General features: G+C 39.2%; 1 protein-coding gene across 1 annotated transcript; it reads right to left on the reverse strand.

Annotated features, from left to right (window-relative positions):
* Positions 1–1152: 1152 nt before the first annotated feature.
* SPTSSA (serine palmitoyltransferase small subunit A) lies at positions 1153–20724 on the reverse strand. Its single transcript, XM_003408781.4, has 2 exons — positions 20540–20724; positions 1153–2314 (listed from the first exon to the last, which is right to left on the reverse strand). The coding sequence occupies exons 1-2, from the start codon at positions 20649–20651 to the stop codon at positions 2211–2213; spliced, it is 216 nt and encodes a 71-aa protein (XP_003408829.1). The 5' UTR covers positions 20652–20724; the 3' UTR covers positions 1153–2210.
* Positions 20725–20782: the final 58 nt, after the last annotated feature.

Raw genomic sequence — 20782 nt, forward strand, 5'->3', positions numbered from 1 at the left:
GGTCCAGGTGACAACTGTAAATGCAGAGGGTTGAATTACAGGAGAGGAACCTTGAGCTTAGGGGCCCTTTGTTCCCGAAGGAAACTCTTTATCTTTCAAGGCTCTAAGCAAACCTGCCCTTTGATCTGCAGGGAGATCTATCTTCCAGGGTCATTTGCTATACAAACATCCTTGAAAGAATAGTCTAGAATAAAGGCAGTCAGTATCTCTTCTCACAAGGTACAGAAGCTTAAAAGATCCATGGAGAACTGTCTTAATAAATACCTTAAACATATTAAGTGGAAATGATCTTTCCATTTGGTAAAAAAAATAAACCAGACTCTTGCAACAGTGGGTGGGAATCTGCTCCCCTGATAACCTTTTGATAGACATGCTCCTATTTCTTTCTCTGACTTTCCTCCAGATTCCCTGTGAGGCTAAGATTGTCTTCCACCTGTCTCACAGGCCAGTGTTAATAACAATCATCGGCCATATAACAGCAATTTAATGCATTTCAGCAAGGAGTAGGGACAAATAAAGGTTTCTGAGCAAAAGGCAGAATAGGTACCCCGATACCCATCTAAAGTAGTGATTCTCAACTTTTCCTGTCATCAACTCACCAGAGGGATATCAGGCATCCACTTGTCAGTGATTCTCTGTGGGGGACGACAGAGAAAAAACCAAGTTTGTGCATTAACAGAATAACTTGCAAGTTAAAGCCTCCTGTTGATAATTTTGCTTGAGACAGTATGAATACAGCTAAGACACAACCATATCCAATTATTTTTAACTACTTCAAGCTAAATAACTACATATTTTATCTTTACCACTTCTAATAGTGATGATAGAAACTGACTATAAAATACTAAACTTTTATGTATTACTTTGTACCTCTAGACTCGAAAACACTTCAAACATCTAGTCTTAAAAATTTAGGGCCAAAAAATACCTAAATTTTTTTAAAATTAGCAAAACTTATCCTGGAAAACATGTCAAAATATGTACTGCCTAATGCCTGATTTTTTTTTTTTTTTTTGACAATACTTTTATGTTGGGAGACATGTTAAAATGTACTTACTGCTTATCTGGTGCTTCACAGCAATCAATTAGGAAATATAAATACCGGATCATTATTTAACCATCGAGAAAAAAACATACGGCTACATCCACTGATTGTTTTTCCTCTCTGAATTTAATGAGTTTACATCAAGAAAATTAGGTAGTCATTTCACATTTAAGGAATAGAAATCTTTAAAAAAAATACAAAGAATGAAAGGATTTTAACCAAATTTACACTTCTTTTTGCTCTAGTTTTTAACTACAATTCATCTCATCATCTCTTATTGTAATGTGCAAATGCATTTACAGCACCCATTACAATCATGAAATTCGATTTAAGGAAGTTAACAGTGGCCCTCAGAGGACACTGATTTACCTTCTGTTAGGAACTTCATGGTATATAAGCATTACATAATAATGCTACTTAACCACTCGAGAACCTTTGGTCACAAGAATCATCATCAAAGTTTTCTGGAAATAAGTCCACATAAGAATGAAATATTTAAAAGGTGAAATGTTCCTTTATTTTAACTTTAGCAGGATCTGTTTTTCACTGTTAAGAAACGCTCTAATAGTTTCAAAGCAAACACTGCTAAAGAGTGGAGTCTAGATAGCTAAAGCTGTACTCCTGAGTTCAAACTTATAGATATAAGTCTTTTGTAAGTAGTGCTCAAAAAAATATCCTCCCTTCCCTCCCCACTGCCCCAAATCTTGTAATGTCTCTTATAAAACTTTGGTCAAGTGTAGAAATATATCCAGGTCAATGTATATGCCATACAATAGCAAGAGCAGTAAAGCCCAACTAATGACTTCAGATTTTAAAAATAGAAGGCAATTAAAATGTACTCAAAGTTACATTAATAAAAGCTTCCACGGGGTAATATTGAAACAGTCACAAAGGTTAAGAAAATACTGATATCAAAGTACAAATGACTACAATGTTAAAATAGACAAAAATTACTATACAAGAGTCTCCTTTAAAATTAAAAATAAAGAACACAACACATGAGTCAGGATTATTTTCCCGTTCTACTCATGAATTTTAGTCTTTATATTCATAAGGTTGGTTATGTAGACATCTAGTAGTTTCTTATGACATCTGATGAAGTCCCATTCCAACTCTGGAGGGTAATTCTTCCCTAAGGAACCTCTGGATCCTGGTCACATCTTGGTCACTGTACGATTTCAAAGTAGTGCAATATCGCCATGATGTGCTGTGGCATGAAGACGTATCCTGTGTACAGAGCCATTCCCACAACGGAAACCAGCATAGAATCTGAGCTGTAGTTAAGGAAACGTATTATGCTTTCTTAATTTATTCAAAATTAAATCCCAAAATTTTTCAAAAACTGTTTTATGTTGAAGTACCCATCCACTTACTGCTTTTTCATATGTATCAAGTATTTATATATAACCCGTTGCCTTCGAGTCAATTCCGACTCCTAGTGACCCTATAGGACAGAGTAGAACTGCCCCATAGGGTTTCCAAGGACCACCTGGTGGATTCAAACTGCCAACCTTTTGGTTAGCAGCTGTAGCTCGAAACCACTGCACCACCAGGGTTTCCAAGTATTTATAAAGAACTAAAAATTATAAAAATAACAATGGTAGCTGCTAATACTAACGGTGCTTGGCACCATTCTAAGTTCTTTTTAGCTCATTTAATCTTCACCATTACTTTTAAGATATTGTTGTTCTCCCTATTATAGTTCAATACATCAGACTGCTTAAAATTTTAAGCATATAAAGTGGCATTATTTCAACCTTAGGAAAAGAAATGTACAGGAATAAAATTGTACTTAATGATTGCGAAAGGTCTACCAGCTTGATTAAGTAAGAACCCAAGAATTTTTAGACTAGCATGTGGCTAAAAGCATTGACTTTGGAGTCAGACAAAGCTAAGATCAATCATATACTAGCTAACTACTAGTAAACATTTTTATTATTATCACTAAGCTTTGCAACAATCTCAAAAACAAGTCATCTTCATAACGAAAACCACAAACATTCTATACAGTGTTCCTTTCTTCTCATGCCTTAAGGAACTTAACCTGTATGCACGCAAGTCAACAAAAGACCCAAAATACTGCTAACAAAAATTATGTAAAATCTAAGGGCTTTTGGCTTTGCAGAGCCTTGTAGCCATACAAAGAGGAACAGCGCATTCTGCAGTGGGACTGTAACCAAACACCACTCAGGTTCTTGTCCTGTCTTATTAGCCAATTGAATAAGAGGGACACTGATTGCAACGGAAACAGAAAGTGGCAAGTTTATTGTCTGCGCCTACAAGGAGCGGGTGGAGTCTAGTGACCTTAAGGCCACGTGCTCGCTCACTAAGGGGGCTGGGGAGCTTTTTGTTTCCAATGGCGTCAGGGGGTTGGGTTTGGTACCCGGAATTTTCTGCCTTTAGCCCTCCCATGCCTATATTTGGGGGGGGGGGTGGTCAGTTGAAGGATGTGATTTCAATCTGTGCATGCTTCCAGGTGTAACTAGGGCTAGTCAGTGGGCGGAGCCACTACCTGCTGCGACTTCCTGCTCAACACAAGCTAATGGTTAGCAAGACAGAGGCGGGGAAAGGGTGTTGACTGGGGTTTTCAAAATGGCTGAGCAGCCTGTTTCAGGACCACATTTTATTCATTCATTCATTCACTCATATTCTCTTCTCTCTCTCATGCCTTTCAGCTCTACATACTAGTGTTTATAATACCTTACATTCTTTTTTGAGAAGATAGGGTTTAAATAAACAACGTGCTTACTACCAACTAATATTTGTATAACAGTTTAGTTGGCAAATCTCTTCCACATAACACTATTTTGTTTAACCCGTATAACATCCCTGTGAAATGTTTATTATGGTTATTACACATTAGGAGCAGAAAAAGACTGAGTAGCTTGTCCAGGGCCATTCAAGAAGCTGTCTTTAGAGCCACAGCTTAAACCAAGGCTGTCTGACTCAAACTCTAAACTCATTCCCCTCATCCCATCATCATTTCTTAAAATTTATTTTTCAACCTCCCTTAATCCAGTTCTTCCTTAAACTACCACCTTCTATTTATCACCTAATTCCTTTAAAATATGGAGCCCTGGTGGTGCAGCGGTTAAGAGCTTGGCTTTTAAGGTCAGCAGTTCAAATCCACCAGCTGCCTCTTAGAAACCCTATGAGACAGTTCTACTCTGTCCTATAGGCTCGACACAATGGGTTTTTTTTTTTTTCCTTTTAAAAGATAGCATATCCTTGCTGCTTCCATACCATTGCCACATATTTCCTTATTCCCCTCTACACAGCAATCTGATTTTTATCCCTCCAGGCTATAGACACTGCTCTAAGGTCACCAATGACCTCCTATCAAATCCAATGGCTGAATAGACAGTGTTTTAGTCCTTCCCTCTTTACAAACCTTTTCCACCCTGGACTAAAGCACTTCTCTGGGGCTCTCTTCCCAACTCTCTCACTATTCTCTGTTTTACTGACTCTTTCCCTGTCTGGCCCTTGTGAGTAAGATGATTGGAGTGAACTTTGTGCTTTTCTCCCAAACATCCACACTACCCCTTCTCCTACTATAGCAGTTATGCTCTTTGCGTGGGTCTAGCAGTGGGTTGGGTGGGAACCCTACCCTATATCCAGGGAGTCCCTGGAGGTGGAACTAGTTAAGCACTTGATTACTAACAGGATAGGCTGGGAGTTCAAACCCACCCAATTATGGTAATCTCCTTCCCTTTATAACAAAAGCCCATTCCCAAAACCAATCAAGCAGCCCAGTGCTTAGAACTCCGGCCAGGAATTCAGGAACAAGTGCTTTCTCTCCCTTCTAGAATATGCAGTTTGCTAATGGAATCCTGGAATCAATGGAGTCACTTTGCCTCCATGAAGAAAGCAAGACTCAGAACAAAGCTGACACGTGAAAGCGTTGGAACAAAAATAAACACAGAAAAATAGAGCCAGAATCCTGATCAAACTACCCTTGAAGCCTACCCTACCACTGGATTTTTAGATATGTAAGCCAATAAGTCCTCTTTACTTTTAAACCAACCGGTCTGAGTTAAGAGTTTGTTACTTGCAGCTGAAAGTATTCCAAAGGATAAGCGTTCCCAATGTTTATAACTTAAACAATCATCTTAATGTTGACCTGACCCCAGATTCCATACTACAGATAGGTAATTCCTAGTACTTATTGAACATTTCCGCCTATGACATTCCACAATCAAAACCCAGTTGCCATCGACTCGATTTCAACTCATGGCCACCCCATGTGTGTCAGAGTAGAACTATGCTCCATGAGGTTTTCAATGGTTGATTTTTTTTCAGAAGTAGATCTCCAGGCCTTTCTCTCGAGGCACCACCTCTGGGGAAGCTTGAGCCACCAGTTAGCAGCCAAGCACTTAACCATCTGCATACCCAAGGATCCAAAGGTACCTTAAATTCAACTTAGCCAAAACTGAACTCAATCACTTTCTCCAAAGTCCTATTTTTTCAACTGAAATAGTTGTTTGCCTGATCATCCCATCTAAAAACTCCTTTGATTCCTTCTCTCCCCATTCAAATTAGCTAAGACTTCTGTTTTTGCCCTTCGCCCTAATACCCCGATTGAGGCATTTATCATTCCTTAATTAGATTAGGTAAAAGCTCTCGTTTTAGGAGTCCCTGCATGGCACAGGAAACCCTAGTGGCATAGTGGTTTAGAGCTACTGCTGCTAACCAGAAGGTCGGCAGTTTGAATCCACCAGGCACTCCTTGGAAACTCTATGGGGCAGTTCTACTCTGTTCTATAGGGTTGCTATGAGTCGCAATCAACTCAATGGCAATGGGTTTGGTTTTTAGTTTTAATGTGTGCCAGGCACTGTGTTAAACACTTGAGAGAGTTCAAGTAACACCTCAATGACATTGTAAATAATGGAGCTAATTACAAAGTAAATCAGTCTGACTCTAAAAATCTATGTCCTTACCCACTATATCTTCCTACATAAGACAAGTCCTATCCCACCTGTTGTTGTTAGGTGCCTACAGGTCATTGACTCAGATTCAAGAAGTGATTATTATAAAACAGCCATCTGAATAATTACATTATACACTCTTTATACCACTATAATTTTTCAATTTAGTATTGAGAATATATCAAAGTTAACAAACATGCATAAATTAGCTAAAACACAAGAATCTGAAACTTCAGATCAATTTTGTGAACACTAAATTGTCAAACTTTTAAATTTTTTAACTGGACATAAAGTCATGGTTTTTCCCTAAATGAAACAAGAACTTACCAAACATGAAAACATTTTTGCCTGGTGAGAATACAATATACTAGAGTTCAAAACTGCAGGTGGCATTATGTTGTGATGCACACATATGGGGCAAAAGTAGAAAGAAATAAATGGTAATTATAAAAAGCAAATTGAAGACAGTGGTTACTAGTGAGGTGGAATGGGGAGAGGCAGAAGCGGGAAGTGACGGAGAAGTACAGAAGGGACTTCCAATGTATTAGTAATTTTTTCCGAAGCTGGTTGAAAAGTACATGCACATTCATTATATTATTATCCATGGAATTTTTTTGTATGCCTGAGTTTTTTTTTTTTTTTTTAATAAATAGGAATTGTAAAGAAAAAAAAAGGAATTGCATATAGTACTAGACTAAAACCCATTTTATGTGAAATCTCCTTTTTACAACGTTTAGACATATTTTGAATTTGTTACTAGGAAATAGGCTGAAAATCTTAGTCTCAGAAAAAGAAAAAACAACTCCCAATTCTGGCAACAGATGAAAAGGAAATTAGCCAAAGTTACTTGAATCTAGCCACAAATGCTAATTTATGACCTTAAAAAAAAAAAAAGTTAACCTTACTTAACCCTTTACCAATAGTCCCAATAGCCATTCATTGATATAATTTTTAATCCTATGTCCCCCAAATATGTTATTTCGTGTTTCCATATTCTGATTCTATTTCTCCTATTTTCAGAATTACAATAATTAAGCATGCCTACAAAAGAAAGTGTTCTATATAACTAAACTTCAAAACTATCCTGAAGCTTTAAAGTCTCTTGAATTTTCAAAAGTGACCTAGCTATACAATGATACTCTAGCTCAGTGAACCACCCGACAATGGGACAGTGAGGAATTTCTACTAGGCTTAATAACTGTCTTGCACTTTTGAAGGCAACTTTTAAAAGTAGCTGTCATGGATTGAATTGTGTCCCCCAAAAATGTATATCGACTTGGTTGGGCCATGATTCCCAGTATTGTGTGGTTGTCTTCCATTCTGTGATTGTAATTTTATGTTAAAGAGGATTAGGGTGGGATTGTAACACCACCCTTGCCCAGGTCACACCCCTGATCCAATGTAAAGGGAGTTTCCCTGGGGTGTGGCCTGCAGGACCTTTTAGCTCTCAAGAGATAAAAAGGAAAGGGAAGTGAGCAGAGAGGGGGGACCTCACACCACCAAGAAAGCCTGCACTGAGATGCTCCCAGACCACGGGAAGACTGATGACAAGGACTTTTCTCCAGAGCTAACAGAGAAAGAAAGCCTTCCCCTGGGGCCAGCACCCTGAATTTGGACTTATAGCCTCCTGGGACTGTTAGAGAATAAACTTCTCTTTGTTAAACCCATCCATAGCAGCTCTAGACAACTAAGACAGTGGCTTTCTATAAATGCAATCTAAGCAACTTTAACGATGTAGTTGAAACAGTGCTAGTGTACTAAGTTGAATATTCCCTGGAGTTACATTCGGCACCATTGACAGTGGTAATTTTTCTTGAAACTCTTAGACACTGGTTTTATTGTGACCAGGACCTCGCTTTGCAAAGTTGGAGAGCATGTGACTTTCACTTTCTCAGCAGCATGCTCACAAATGGAGCTAAACAGATACCATGTAGAGTATATAAACAAAACCCAGTGCCATCGGCTCAATTCCGACTCATAGCGACCCTATAGGACAGAGTGTAACTGCCCCATACCAGCAATAATTTGCTATCTGTTATTTGAGTGAATTTCTCAATCCATTTCATTCTGCACACACCTCTCAATGTTTAAATTATCTGTGACACACTACAAAGTGTAAGAAACGGGTACTGGAAACAGCCCAATACTGAGAGGTGACCTGGATTTGAGCTGTGACTTTAGCAATGCCTGGTCATATCAAAAACTATCTGATCACCAGTCTCCTTATCTACAAATAGGGATACACATCACCTATCTTTCAGGGTTGATGTGAGAATTTAGAATCTAACCTCTCTGCAACAAAAGGCAACATAATCCTTATTGAAACTGTTCTTGGAGGGTTTGGGAATTTAACATCATGACTCAGGTCTATAAGTCTCAGAAGTTTCCAAAGTCAACCGGCTACTAATTTGTTATTTAGAGTGATCATGGGAAGTCACAACCTCTCTGGGCCCAGGTTTTAGCTCCATAAAATGAGATGGTTAAAGGACACTTCGGTGGTCCTATCTTGCATCAAGATTTTAGGATTCCACTTGTTTGAACAGAGCACTTAGACACCACTTCTCAATCATCTTTAAAGCAATCTTCTGTTTGACACACACACCCACAAAGATAAAATGTAAAAACAGGTAAATGTTACATACAATACATACATACACAAAATGACACAGTAATCTTTCTATTTACCAAACTCTTATTGCTGTTTGTACAACAGAAGTATCAGTAGCTGTACACAAATTGGTTGGGTCCAGAAACCCTGGTGGTATAGTGGTTAAGTGCTACAGCTGCTAACCAAGAGGTCAGCAGTTCAAATCCACCAGGCACTCCTTGGAAACACTATGGGCCAGTTATACTCTGTTCTATAGGGTCACTATGAGTCGGAACCGACTCGACAGCAGTGGGTTTGGTTTTTGGTTTTTATACTATAGGGTAGGGGGTCTTTATGAGTCAGAATTGACCCGAGGGCAACAAGTACAACTTCAGAGGGGGCAATACAGAATAATGTTAGTGCAATCTAGACTATAACAAAAAAAAGAGCCTCAAAAGATAAAATACAGCTTGCACTGTTTTGTGTGTTTATGACCCATCTTTACCTCTGAAGTTTAAGTGCTTGAGAGCAAGAACACCTCCCCTGCTCTTTGCTTCCAGTTATTGTGTACTGATAAAGAGGACACTTCATAAATCATTCAACAACTGAGCAGATAACGTACCAGGATATGTGTGGGTGCTACGGATAAACGTTTGTTCAACAGCTACAGGAACCATCAAAAGTTATTTATAACCTAGGTGTAACAAATATTTTATGGGTTCAATGGTATAAAAGCAAATAGATAGGAAACGATGTATCTGTATGTTGTTTGTTGTTTTTTCAATAGGGATCCCCAACTAATGGTGAGCCGACTGATACGTTTTCTTGTAGACAGGAAACAGTAATGATTTTTCTCTCATACAAGGACCATCCCCATCCTTATACCAACAACTTACCAAAAAGAAAAAAAAAAAATTCTATAACAATGAGAGGAAATGCTTCAAAGATTAAGTACAATGCTATTTGAAGCAAGATAGCAACTACCATTTCCTGTCCCAACCTGTACCCCAACTATCACCACCTACCTTAGGAATCTATTCACAAGATTGGATAAGTCAAAAGTAGTTTCTCCTTGGGAAAGGCCAGGGGCCCTTTATTCCAATAGTACGACCTATACTTCATCATCAGTCTAAATTTCAGTGCTTTAAATCTCTGATTGCACTCGTTGATGTTAGTGTTGAGTCAATTCCAACTCATGGTGACTCCATGTACATAGAGTAGAACTGCACTCCATAGGGTTTTCAAGCCTGTGACCTTTCAGAAGCAAATCGCCAAGGCCTTACTTCTGAGATGCCTCTGGGTGGGTTTGACCCTCCAACCTTTTGGTTAGTAGTCTGCCGCTTAACCGTTTGCGCCACTCAGGGACTCCTCTGTTTGCACTGCTCACATCAAAAAACAAAGCCAAAATGACACTGAAAACAACTTGTGTTAGTCAAATTCCTTCTGTAAAATCAATTCTAAAATGCTACCTATGCTTAGAAATACTCAAGAGTTTCTATAACTCTATTTTACAGAACCATTTTAACGATAAAGAAAAAAGTATGTGAAAAAGTCATACCTTAGGCTGTGTGCCAAAAGGTAATCAAAGGTCCTAACTAAAAGCGGCTGCCAGCTACTGAATGAAGTTCCAAACGGGAAATCTTGTGATTTGCTATGGGTTTTTTCCCTTGACCTCAAAAAACTGGAGATCATCAACAAAAATGTAAGAACGTTTACTTTTACTAAATATATTGCCTGTCTCTTAAAATTGAGGAGAAAGATATTAATGCTGTCACATTCTTGCATACCTTAACCAACCTGATCTTCTTGGGTCATATTAAAGGATATCATATTAGTATCACAAGTTAGAATTTAGCAAGCAAAATTCATTTTCTGGGCTTTCTACAGTGTGCTGATTATACAAAACTGAGTATGAAAATTTATTTCAGAAACCCTGGTGGCACAGTGGTTAAGAGTTTGGCTGCTAACCAAAAGGTCAGCAGTTCAAATCTACCAGCCACTCCTTGGAAACCCTATGGGGCAGTTCTACTTTGTCCCACGGGGTCTCTATGAGCTGTGTGTCAGAATCCACTCAACGGCAATGGGTTTAACTTGACAGCAAACTCTTAAAAAACAAAACAAAGCACACTGCAAACCAGAAATGATCGTGTTCAACTCTGAACTGAAATCCTGGAAATAGTTTCCAGTAGCTCTGATCCCAGAGACTATGATAGATAATGCACTTAACTTTATGAGTTAACTTCATGAAGATTTGAAGTCCCAGTGCCAAGGGAGAAAAATTCCCATTCGCTCTGAAATATGATCTGCTCTGCTATAATACAAGTTTCTGGAACATTGGTTAGCTCACACATGACTGCTATAACAGAAGCTGCATTGTTTCATAAGGGGTTTTTCATAAATTAGGGATGCCTGATTAGTGGGAACAGAATTATAACTTTCATTAGGAAACTTCACTCAGCTGAGTTGCAGTAGAGGCAGGAGTCCTTTTAGCTCTATTTTAAGAAAACTAAAAATTAGCATCTGTACCTGGGTTCCTTCTCCAGAGAGTCACACCCCCAGGCTAGCACAACACTCAGCTAGTGGCAGGTTGTTGCACTGTGTCCTGTGCTTACCTCAGTTAGCAGCTCACACCATCAGAAAGGTGCCAGCATTTCCTTTCTACTTCGTGCATTTTTAATGTCCCCGGGGCAGCTCCAGCCACACTGAGCTGCCTGCCTGGCCCATCCGAGTTATCCCCCAAGATGACAATTGTTTTAGTGAGTCCTTGCTTACTAAGATTTAGAGTGGTCTGCCCCAATACCGTTTTTCCATAAGCCGTATGATTTTGTGATTTTTCAGGAACATATATAACAGGGGATAGCCAAAATTCCTGAACTAGTAAAACTTCTGAAAAGGTGATTTTATTTTGTTGAAGCAGCTACCCAGTTTACTTCTCGTAACTATTGATCATATCTACCTTCCATAACTGCTAGTTTTTAAGCATTCAGAATTTATGAAAATTATATATACTCTATTCAGTGTATCTTCTGGAACATACTTTGTTTTAATTATTAAAGTTGAGCATTTGGGATTTGTTTTGAAAAAACCTTTTTTAAATGCATCTTATCTTTGCTCTGAAGTGCTATAAACATTACAACACTCAGAGCCTGGAGGGGTGGTAAAGTCAAAGAATCTGAAGCAGCAGAGACAGGACCTCCAATTCTCTCTACTGATAAATCATGAATACTACACGCTGCAACACTGAAGAATTTCTATGGATGATCTGCCCCACTGCCATCAACCATCCATGACTCTTCCTGCCCTTCCTGTTACGGACTACCTAGTTCTCGTTCAGCAGCTTCCACCTTTCCCAAAAGGTATTAAAGGGACCATATCCTAAGAAGTATGGGTGAAAGACAGTCTAATCTTCTCAGTTAACCAACCGAATATCAAGGCAGTGAAAAACAGATTAGACCAGCTGTTTTCAGACTACAGTACAGGACTCCTGGAGACACAAGGAAGATTTCTCAGGAGGCTAGGATAGTTTAAGATGAAACTGTTTGCAGATCTACAGCTTCCACTGCATTCTCTCCTAAAGCTGAAATAAATGCCTGAGAGCTGTTGCGGTCAGCTACTTCTCCTTCCCATCCCCCCTGACACAACCTCCCTTCTCACACTTCACTTCCTGACTCTGACAACCGTTTCTACTGGGTGTAAAATAACCTCTGGGACACGAAATAAAAGGATCGTAACTAACTCAATTGTACTTTATTTCACTCGGGTTACAAGCTCATGGCTCATCTCCAAGTCTCAGCTATCTAGCCCTCTAATTTGAATTCAGAAGTGAGATGCAAGTGAAGGGGTCTACATTAACACATTTATTTGAACAGAAAAATGGCACTGAGCTTTTTCTGAGAGAAATCAAGCCTCCTTCAGCCAATTTGGCTTGACAGTGAAGACTGACTTTGCCAGTTAGATTAGATGGTGAACACTTTCTATGAATTATATGAGGAAAATTTGTAGTTTTATGGTTTTCAATAAAAATATACAGTCTTAAAATACACATATATGTGAAAAGCCAGAAATTATGTCCTTTGTTAACTTTCTAAACTTATTATGAAACATTTTAGATGTGAACTTAAATGAGTGACGATATACATAATGTTCTTCTGGGGGTTTACTGGAAAAAAAAGCCTGAAGGCCCCTGGGTGAAGGAATAAAAAGTATTAATTTATTAGTTACAATTATTCTGGCTTCCTCAATTTATGACTAGTAATAGAAAGTTGCATTCATTTCTACAAAGGGAAGGTCAAAAAGAACTGCAATAAAATACAGAAAAAAGATTTAAGACAGTTGGGAGGAATTTCATTTCCTGTATAAGTATGAAAATCATACAAAATGTTCAGGTTATTTCAAGGTTATTCTGAAATTAAATTTTGCTTGAAAGCATCTGGATAAAATCTTTCTAAAAGATCTTAAACTCACTTATGGAGTCAGTATATTTATCTAGAAGTAAATTCTCTGATACTGAGAATTTTGTCTAATCAAATTCTGTGCTATTTATCTTTATTGGAAGTCTATTGAAAATCTCAGATGATTCTACATATACAAACATTTTCTTCAAAAGAGGAGCTCATTAAGAAAATTCTAGAAGACTCTGATGAATAGAATTTTAATGGCAATTCCCTTTATTGACTAGCTCCAGTGAAGCTGTGTCAAAGACAGGGACAGATGGTGACCTAAAGGTCCCCAATGGCTGAATCTAGGGCTTTCCAAGCCAGTTTTGTCTTGTTTGTTATGTTTATTTACAAAACATACTTGTAATTAAATTAGTATCTACGTGTGTAAGGAACCCTACCAATCCTTACTAGTACTACCTAAGGTGGTATAGCAAAATATATTCCTCAAACACCTCTCTTTTAGACACGGTGGAAAGGATCAGCTTATAAAAACCATGCACACCAAAACACCAGCTATTAAGAGTATCTTTCATGTATTCACAGAATATCTCGGGAGAAATGATCAGGAAACCATGGACACTGGTTGCCCCAGGGTGGCTGGGGCAAGGGTGGGAAGACGACTTGTTCACCGCCTTTTTGTATCTTTTGAGTTTTGGATCATGGGGGTGCAAAATTTACTTTTTTATTTATGATTTAAGAATTCATATTTTCAAAACAAATGCTTTCATTACTCTAGTATACTGAGATGCATAAAAAAGCCTTTTCTATTCTAAGCTGTAAACATCTGGGGATACAGTAAAATTCTAAGAAAATAAGTTAGTTGCTACTAAAAATAACAGTTTAGTTTTTTAATGCTCATTTCAAAGTCTGCCTCAATCCAAAACACTCACCTTTGCTTCCACCTTTGTCTCCTCTCACTACCCTTGATCTGTTCCCAGTCCAGCTGCTATAGTAAACCTTTTAACATTTAAATAAAAGCCAGATTAGATGACTTCTCACTCAAAACCTTCCAAGGGCTTCATTTTTCACTCAGATTATAAACCAAAGTCCTTACAATGATCCACAGACCCTTCGCTGCTTCTCTGGCCTCACCATCTACTACTCTCCTCATGCTTACTCCACTCTAGCCAGCCTCCAGGATGACGCTGACACTCACCAGACAGGCTCCTGACTAGGGGCCTTTGCACTGGCTGTTCCCTCTGCTCACAGCAGCAACCAGCAATCCTGCTCATAAGCATTGCTGTGAATCATAATCAACTTCACAGCAATGGGTTTTCTGGGTTCCTTCTGCTTCCTTATGCTCTTCCCCCAGATTTCTACATGGCTAACTCCCTCACCAACTTCGTTTTTGCTCAAATGCCCCTTCTCAGTGAAGCCTCTCTTGACATCCTCTTTCAAACAGTAATTCCATCCTACCCCTGCATCTCTGATCCCCCTTACCCTGATCTACTTTTCTGTTTTCCATAAGGTTTACCACCTAACATACTGTTACAGGCTGAATTATGTTTCCCAAAAATGTGTTACACTAACTCCTATACCTGTGGATGTAATTCATTTGGGAATAGGGTTTTCTTCGTTGTGCTAAGGAAACCCTATCAGTGTAGGGTGTCCCTTAAACCAATCACTTTTGAGATATAAAAAGATCAGATTAGGCACAGAGACAAGCAAGCACAATCTGGGAAAGACAGAAACATACAGGATCGTCAAGGAACTGAGGATTGCTGTGTACCAGAAACCAGATAAAATAGACAAAGAAGTACTTTCCCCCAGAGCCGCACTCCAGATTCAGTCTTCTGGCCTCCTGAACTGTGAAAAAATAAATTTCTGTTCTTTAAAGCCACCCACTTGTGGTATTTCTGTTATGGCGGCATTAAGAAACTGAGACCGCCCCCCCCCACCCCGCAATGCACACACTATGTAATTCACTTATTATGACTACTCCAAGGGCAGGGATCTTTGTCTCTTTTGCTCACTGATGTATCATAAGGACCTAAAACCACGTCTGACCCATAGTATTCACAAAGTATTTGTTGAGTTAATGAATGGCTCCAAGCTACTTTTCCAACTTTACTCTCAGCCTATTCTGCCTTGAAGGATCCTTGTTCCAACCAGCCAGACTGGAGTACTTGCCATCCCAACCCACCTCTACACTCCAGTCCACATCTTCTCTACCTGACGGGGGGGAGCGGGGAAACTCAAATACCTCCCTGGAAGTTCTCTGAGCATTCTCAGCCCACCATGTCCTTCCTGCCCTTTGTCACAAAGCACCTGCTGCACAACTCCCTCAGCTGAAATGACACAGGTACAATCTACCTGAAAACGTATATAAGTGCTATTTTTTCCTGAAACCAGCCTCCAAATTTCCTTGAGAAGAGGAACAAAGTCTGTCTTCTTGAAAACTTAGTACAGAACTCAGGACAGTACATAAGAAATAAGGGGGGGAAAAGGTCATAGGTTGTATTTTTGTTTTCCCACTCAAAAGGAAAAGAGCTTTGAGTCCCATGGGAGGCTACCAAAAACCTGTTGCCATCAAGTCGATTCCGACTCATAGCAATCCTATAGGACAGAGCAGAGCTGCCCCATAGGGTTTCCAAGGAGTGCCTGGTAGATTTGAACTGCGGACCTTTTGGTTAGCAGCCGTAGCTCTTAACCACTAGGCCACCAGGGTTTCCATGGGGGGGTGGGTAAGGGGATGAATATTCTTATGATTTAGTTTTCCTACTTTACTGAATATTAAAATGTCAGTGAGAAAACCATTACTGGATATTTAACTACTGAATCTACTTATTCAAAAGGTATAAGCACCTCCCTTCATCTTCTGCTATCTCACTCCAAAATGAGTCTACAAGGGCCTGCCTATGAGGCCCTACATCATCTGATCATCTGACCTCTGTTTCCTACTGCTCATATTTTTCTCTACTCTGCTCCAGTCACACCAGTCTCTCTGCTATTCCTGGAACAAACATAACAGTCAAGCTCCTGCCTCTGGGCCTTTACGCTTCCTGTTGCTTCTACATAGAATGTTCATTCCCGGGTATCCTGACACAGCTTGTCTTTCCAAACAGTTATCTTCCTTCAGCTAAAATTGAATAAAAGTCCCTCTTCCTTACTTCCTATTTTTATCTGCTTTATTTTTCTCCATAACACATATAACAATCCAATAGTCTATATATTTTAATTATCTATCTAGTAGCATTAGGAGAAGTATTTTTTATCTGGTTTATTCTCAGTTACAGCCCCAGTACATAGAAAAATCTCTGGAAAATATAACACACAGAATAAATTTTTGCGGAATACAGAATTCAGCAAACATAAATATTTTACAAATGAGTAGACAGAACAATGTAAATTTTATCAATGGCTCAAAAATAAATCAAAGATGTTGTTCCCATCTAGCTACACCATTTTCTACTTCTTTAAATTTGAATTCTCTCAGAGAACTGAATTCTGTTCATCAGAAATGGCCAAGATCCAAAGCTATTCTAAAAGTGATTTAAAATCAGGTTTCTGTTTCTACCACCCAATGCTTTCTGCAATAGCTTTGAAATGACAAGTTAATACAAAAACAAATGTTTCACAAGCTTAATTTGTGTGGCCAGCACAGAGATTTAAAAAAAAAAAAAAATCTTTCCTTGAAGAAACATGGACTGGCTTTCAGAGAGAATTTAATTCCTAACACACACCAAAGAAATGCCTACATTTTGCTTAAAATAAATAGAAGCATAAGTTGTCATGGAAACATAAGCAGCAGCAGGAAGGTGGCAAATAATAAAATGCGGTAATTACAGACTAATAAGACTTCTTTTTTTTTTTTAATCAATGAAACAAAGTTAAAATAAGTTTTGCTTAGGATTCAAAGTATTTTTACAAGTTATTTTTAATCTTTCCACCTTTCCTCAACATACTAGTGACAATGTAATTCAATAAGGCGCTACAGAGAATGCCTCACTTTGGTTACAAAACCTGTCTTGATTACAAAACCTGGTCTTTTCCTTTCCTACTGCTAGTTGGCAACAGGCAAAAGGGGTTTTTGAAACATATATTCAAAATTTCACCCGTGGAGATACAGGTCACTGCTTCTCTGCCTATAGCAGGTCTTCTAAGTATTTAGTGTAATGCTACTTAGCACTTACTATGTAATTATTTTTATTGTTACCTTCTGTCTTAACGCAGGCCTCACGACCCATTTCTTTATAAGATACAAATCATGTCTGCACGTGGAAACGGCTCACATATTTGGCTGACAAATCAAAAGCTAATGTATCATTTTAAATATGGTATCAGAACACAGAGGACAAGAGAAAAATTTGGGATACTGGCCCTCGCATGGTGTATTGACAAAACTAATTCATAAATCATACTGTTTAAAGAACCATTCACAATGTGCCTGACCTTTCAAAATAGATTATACATTTCTTTAAAGACATCTGAAATTATTTTTTACGTCACAATTTCCTTAGATAACTTCAAAAATGTTTATATTTGGTTGGGATTGACCTTCAACTTACAATGACTTCTAACTAACTTCTACCTATTTCATTTGGGAAAGAAATATAGAATTAAAGAATTTTTACATATACTTTCAGATGATCCAAGATGCTCCTAGAAAGTGTGCAAAAATGGTTACAAAAGGCTGTTTTCCCTATAATAACAACTTGAAATTATTAAAGGAGTTACAGCAGTTAAACGTAAACCAATGGATTCATCTTTTTTAAGAAATTAAAGATTAATCTAGACTCTTCTTCTGTCCAGGACTTCCAACTCAAATACCCATGCAAATTTCTTTTACACTAAAATTTAGGTTACTAGCAGTCTTGATTACATTCAATTTCATTTTTTAGTTACAAAATGCATACGTCTGTCCAAAACCATGCAACTGGCCACAGTTCTGAGCGACACTTGCTGACTATTAATTAATTATGAAATTCAAACTATTTCACAGTAATTAAGGCTCCCGTTAAGTTAAAAAAAAAAAAAAAAAACCAGTTTTTTTCATACAGTTCTTTCCTCTAAGCTAGAATGAAGATTCAATCTCAAGTTGATGTAAAGTTCCAAACTAAACCACCAGATAATTAAATGCCTGGCTTTAAATAACTCTTGAGGTTAGAAGTTGAGATGGAATAATATAAATACGAACAGCTCATAATAATTTAGGAGTATATGACAAAGGAAAAGGAACCCTGCTGGCACAGTGGTTAATCACTAGGCTACTAACCAAAAGGTTAGTGGTTCCAACCCACCAGCTACTCCACGAGAAAAAGAGGCGCAGTCAGTTTCTGAAAAGATTACAGCCTTGGAAATCCTATGGGACAGTTCTCCCACCTTTATGGTCACTATGAGTCAGGATCTACTCAATGGCAACAGGTCTGGTTTGGGGGTTTATGGCAAAAGAATGCATTACTACCCTGGGTTAATTCAATAACGTGAACTTTCCAGTAAGACTGTTTTTAAGTTTTAGGTTTAAAATCTTAAGATTCTACACTAACAGATACCAGTTGGTCATAAAAACCAAAGAGAAGTCAAAAGCTAAGGGCAAAAAAATCTATAGAAGCACTGCATTTGAGTTCATAATTTATTTCTCCATCCTCCCCCCAAAAAATTACCACCTAGGAATTTATATGTTATATCATTGCAACCCTGGCAGCACAGTGGTTAAGAGCTAAGGCTACTAACAGTAGGTATGCATGGGTGGGTATCATGCAACAGAAAACAGAAAAACCATAACACCATTGACAACTGCAACATTTATCCCTATGCCAACAATAGCTTTAAATGTAAGATCTATACTAGACTCTGATAGTGGGCTCTACACTCAATTTCTGATTTAAACCCACTGCCATCGAGTCGATTCTGACTCATAGCGACCCTGTAGGACAGAACAGAACTGCCCCATAGAGTTTCCAAGGAGCGCCTGACAGATTTGAACTGCCGACCTCTTGGTTAGCAGCTGTAGCACTTAACCACTACACCACCAGGGTTTCCTCTGATTTAAAGCGTGTCAATTTACTCCAACAGCGTTTAAATTCATTTTTAAGACGATTTTAAGTGAGACAAGAAATGTGTGCTTCCATTGAGAAATTTCAATTAAATATCCATACAATATTGTACAACATCATACAAGGCATGACCTCATGAACTCTAACCTACAGACCTTAACAGTGAGACTGAACGGGAACTACAAGCAAATGGCGGGGGCAGGATGGGGGGGCGGGGCCAGACTCGACTTTACGTTCAGAATCTAAATCTGAAACATGTATTCTTGTTCTTAAATTATTCCATACTGCAAAGAAATGTCAATGATAATAAATAAACTGCCTTACAGCTAAGTTTCCTCAAAAATGTTGAAACAAAAGACTCTGAGTATAACCTTACGCTACTTCAGCACAAACACACTCCATAAGGCTTGGAATGAAATTACCTCAGTCACTCTACCGGAATGCAACAACGCATTTGCAAAACTGTCCTGAAGCAGGCAACTCCCAACCAAACCACACTGAAAAGGAAGAGACCCTGTCTGAAGTAAACACGTATGTGGAATATCAGTTTCATATTGGCCTCAAAGTTTAAAAAAAAAATGTTACATCTCATAATTAGTATTTATTCTTCGAGAATGTCATTATCAAGCGGTGTCAAAACATAGGCAACTGGAGGCACGAAAAATCAGACTTCAGGAAGCCTCTCTTTACAACCTCGAGTTATTCGCTGGAGTTGTTGGGAAGGTTAGATAAGTTAAAATATATGCAAAAGTACCTAGCACAGTAGTTTGGCTCACAGTAATCTGTAGTCTTTAGCAAGTATGTATTAACTCTTATTCGTCCAAACAGTGTCAAACCCTAACTACAACTAACCACAAATTCCTTTTTCGGGCAGGACTTCTACGGAGGATGCAAACAGAGAAAGAATTCATTTAACAAAACATTTAAAATTACCCATCATTGAAGACCAAAAAGGAGAAAGAATTCATTTAATAAAACATTTTAAATTACCCATCATTGAAGACCAAAAAGGCACAATAACTTAAACTGCTTTCAAAAACTGCACTGGGGTGTCATGACCACAAATTCACAATCCGGTTTTAAAAGCTGGCAAACTGGTTAGAATTCTCATCAGGACCAAAGCCAGCTAAATCGGGGGACAGTTAAAGGTCAAAGGCATCCAAACTGGGAGCGATTTGCTCCACTACACGGTCTCTGCCTCCCACAAGAACACATAGGGGCTGAACCAAAAGCAGCCGCGGCCAAAGAGCAAACGAGGATGTACCGGGTAGGACACCACCCTTGGGGATTTCCTCCAGAAAAAAATACTGCTCTACCCCAGGTCAACTGACTCACAGGCAGGCTCCGGAGCTCAAGTTCTCGCCCCTCCTTGACCGCGCGACAGGCCCCCATGCCACCAGCTGCGAAAAGGCCCGTCCGCTTACCCGGGCCGGGAAGACTTCTCTCCGGTGCCCACCCGCGCCCCCCCCCAGCCCCTGGGCCCGGAAGGAGGGAGCCCCGTGGCCTGCCCCAACCACCCCCCCACGCGCGCGGCCCGGGCAGGATACTGAACACAGTCCGCTCCCAGGGCTCCAGCATGTACAGCGCTGTGACGAGCAGATACTGGTAGTACAACCAGGACATCTGCTCCCAGGCCCGTGCCAGCGCCATCCCTGCCATGCAACTCCCGCGATGGGGCCGATCGTCAGTCTGTCCGTCCGGCCGCCGGTTCACGTCCTAAAGCCCCGGGGCTCGAGTCCCGCCCGCCCGCCGCCCCGCACCAATTGGCCCGTCCAGCCCCGCGCGTCACC

The sequence above is a fragment of the Loxodonta africana genome, chromosome 10 (assembly GCF_030014295.1).
Source record: "Loxodonta africana isolate mLoxAfr1 chromosome 10, mLoxAfr1.hap2, whole genome shotgun sequence".
Classification (NCBI taxonomy): domain Eukaryota; kingdom Metazoa; phylum Chordata; class Mammalia; order Proboscidea; family Elephantidae; genus Loxodonta; species Loxodonta africana.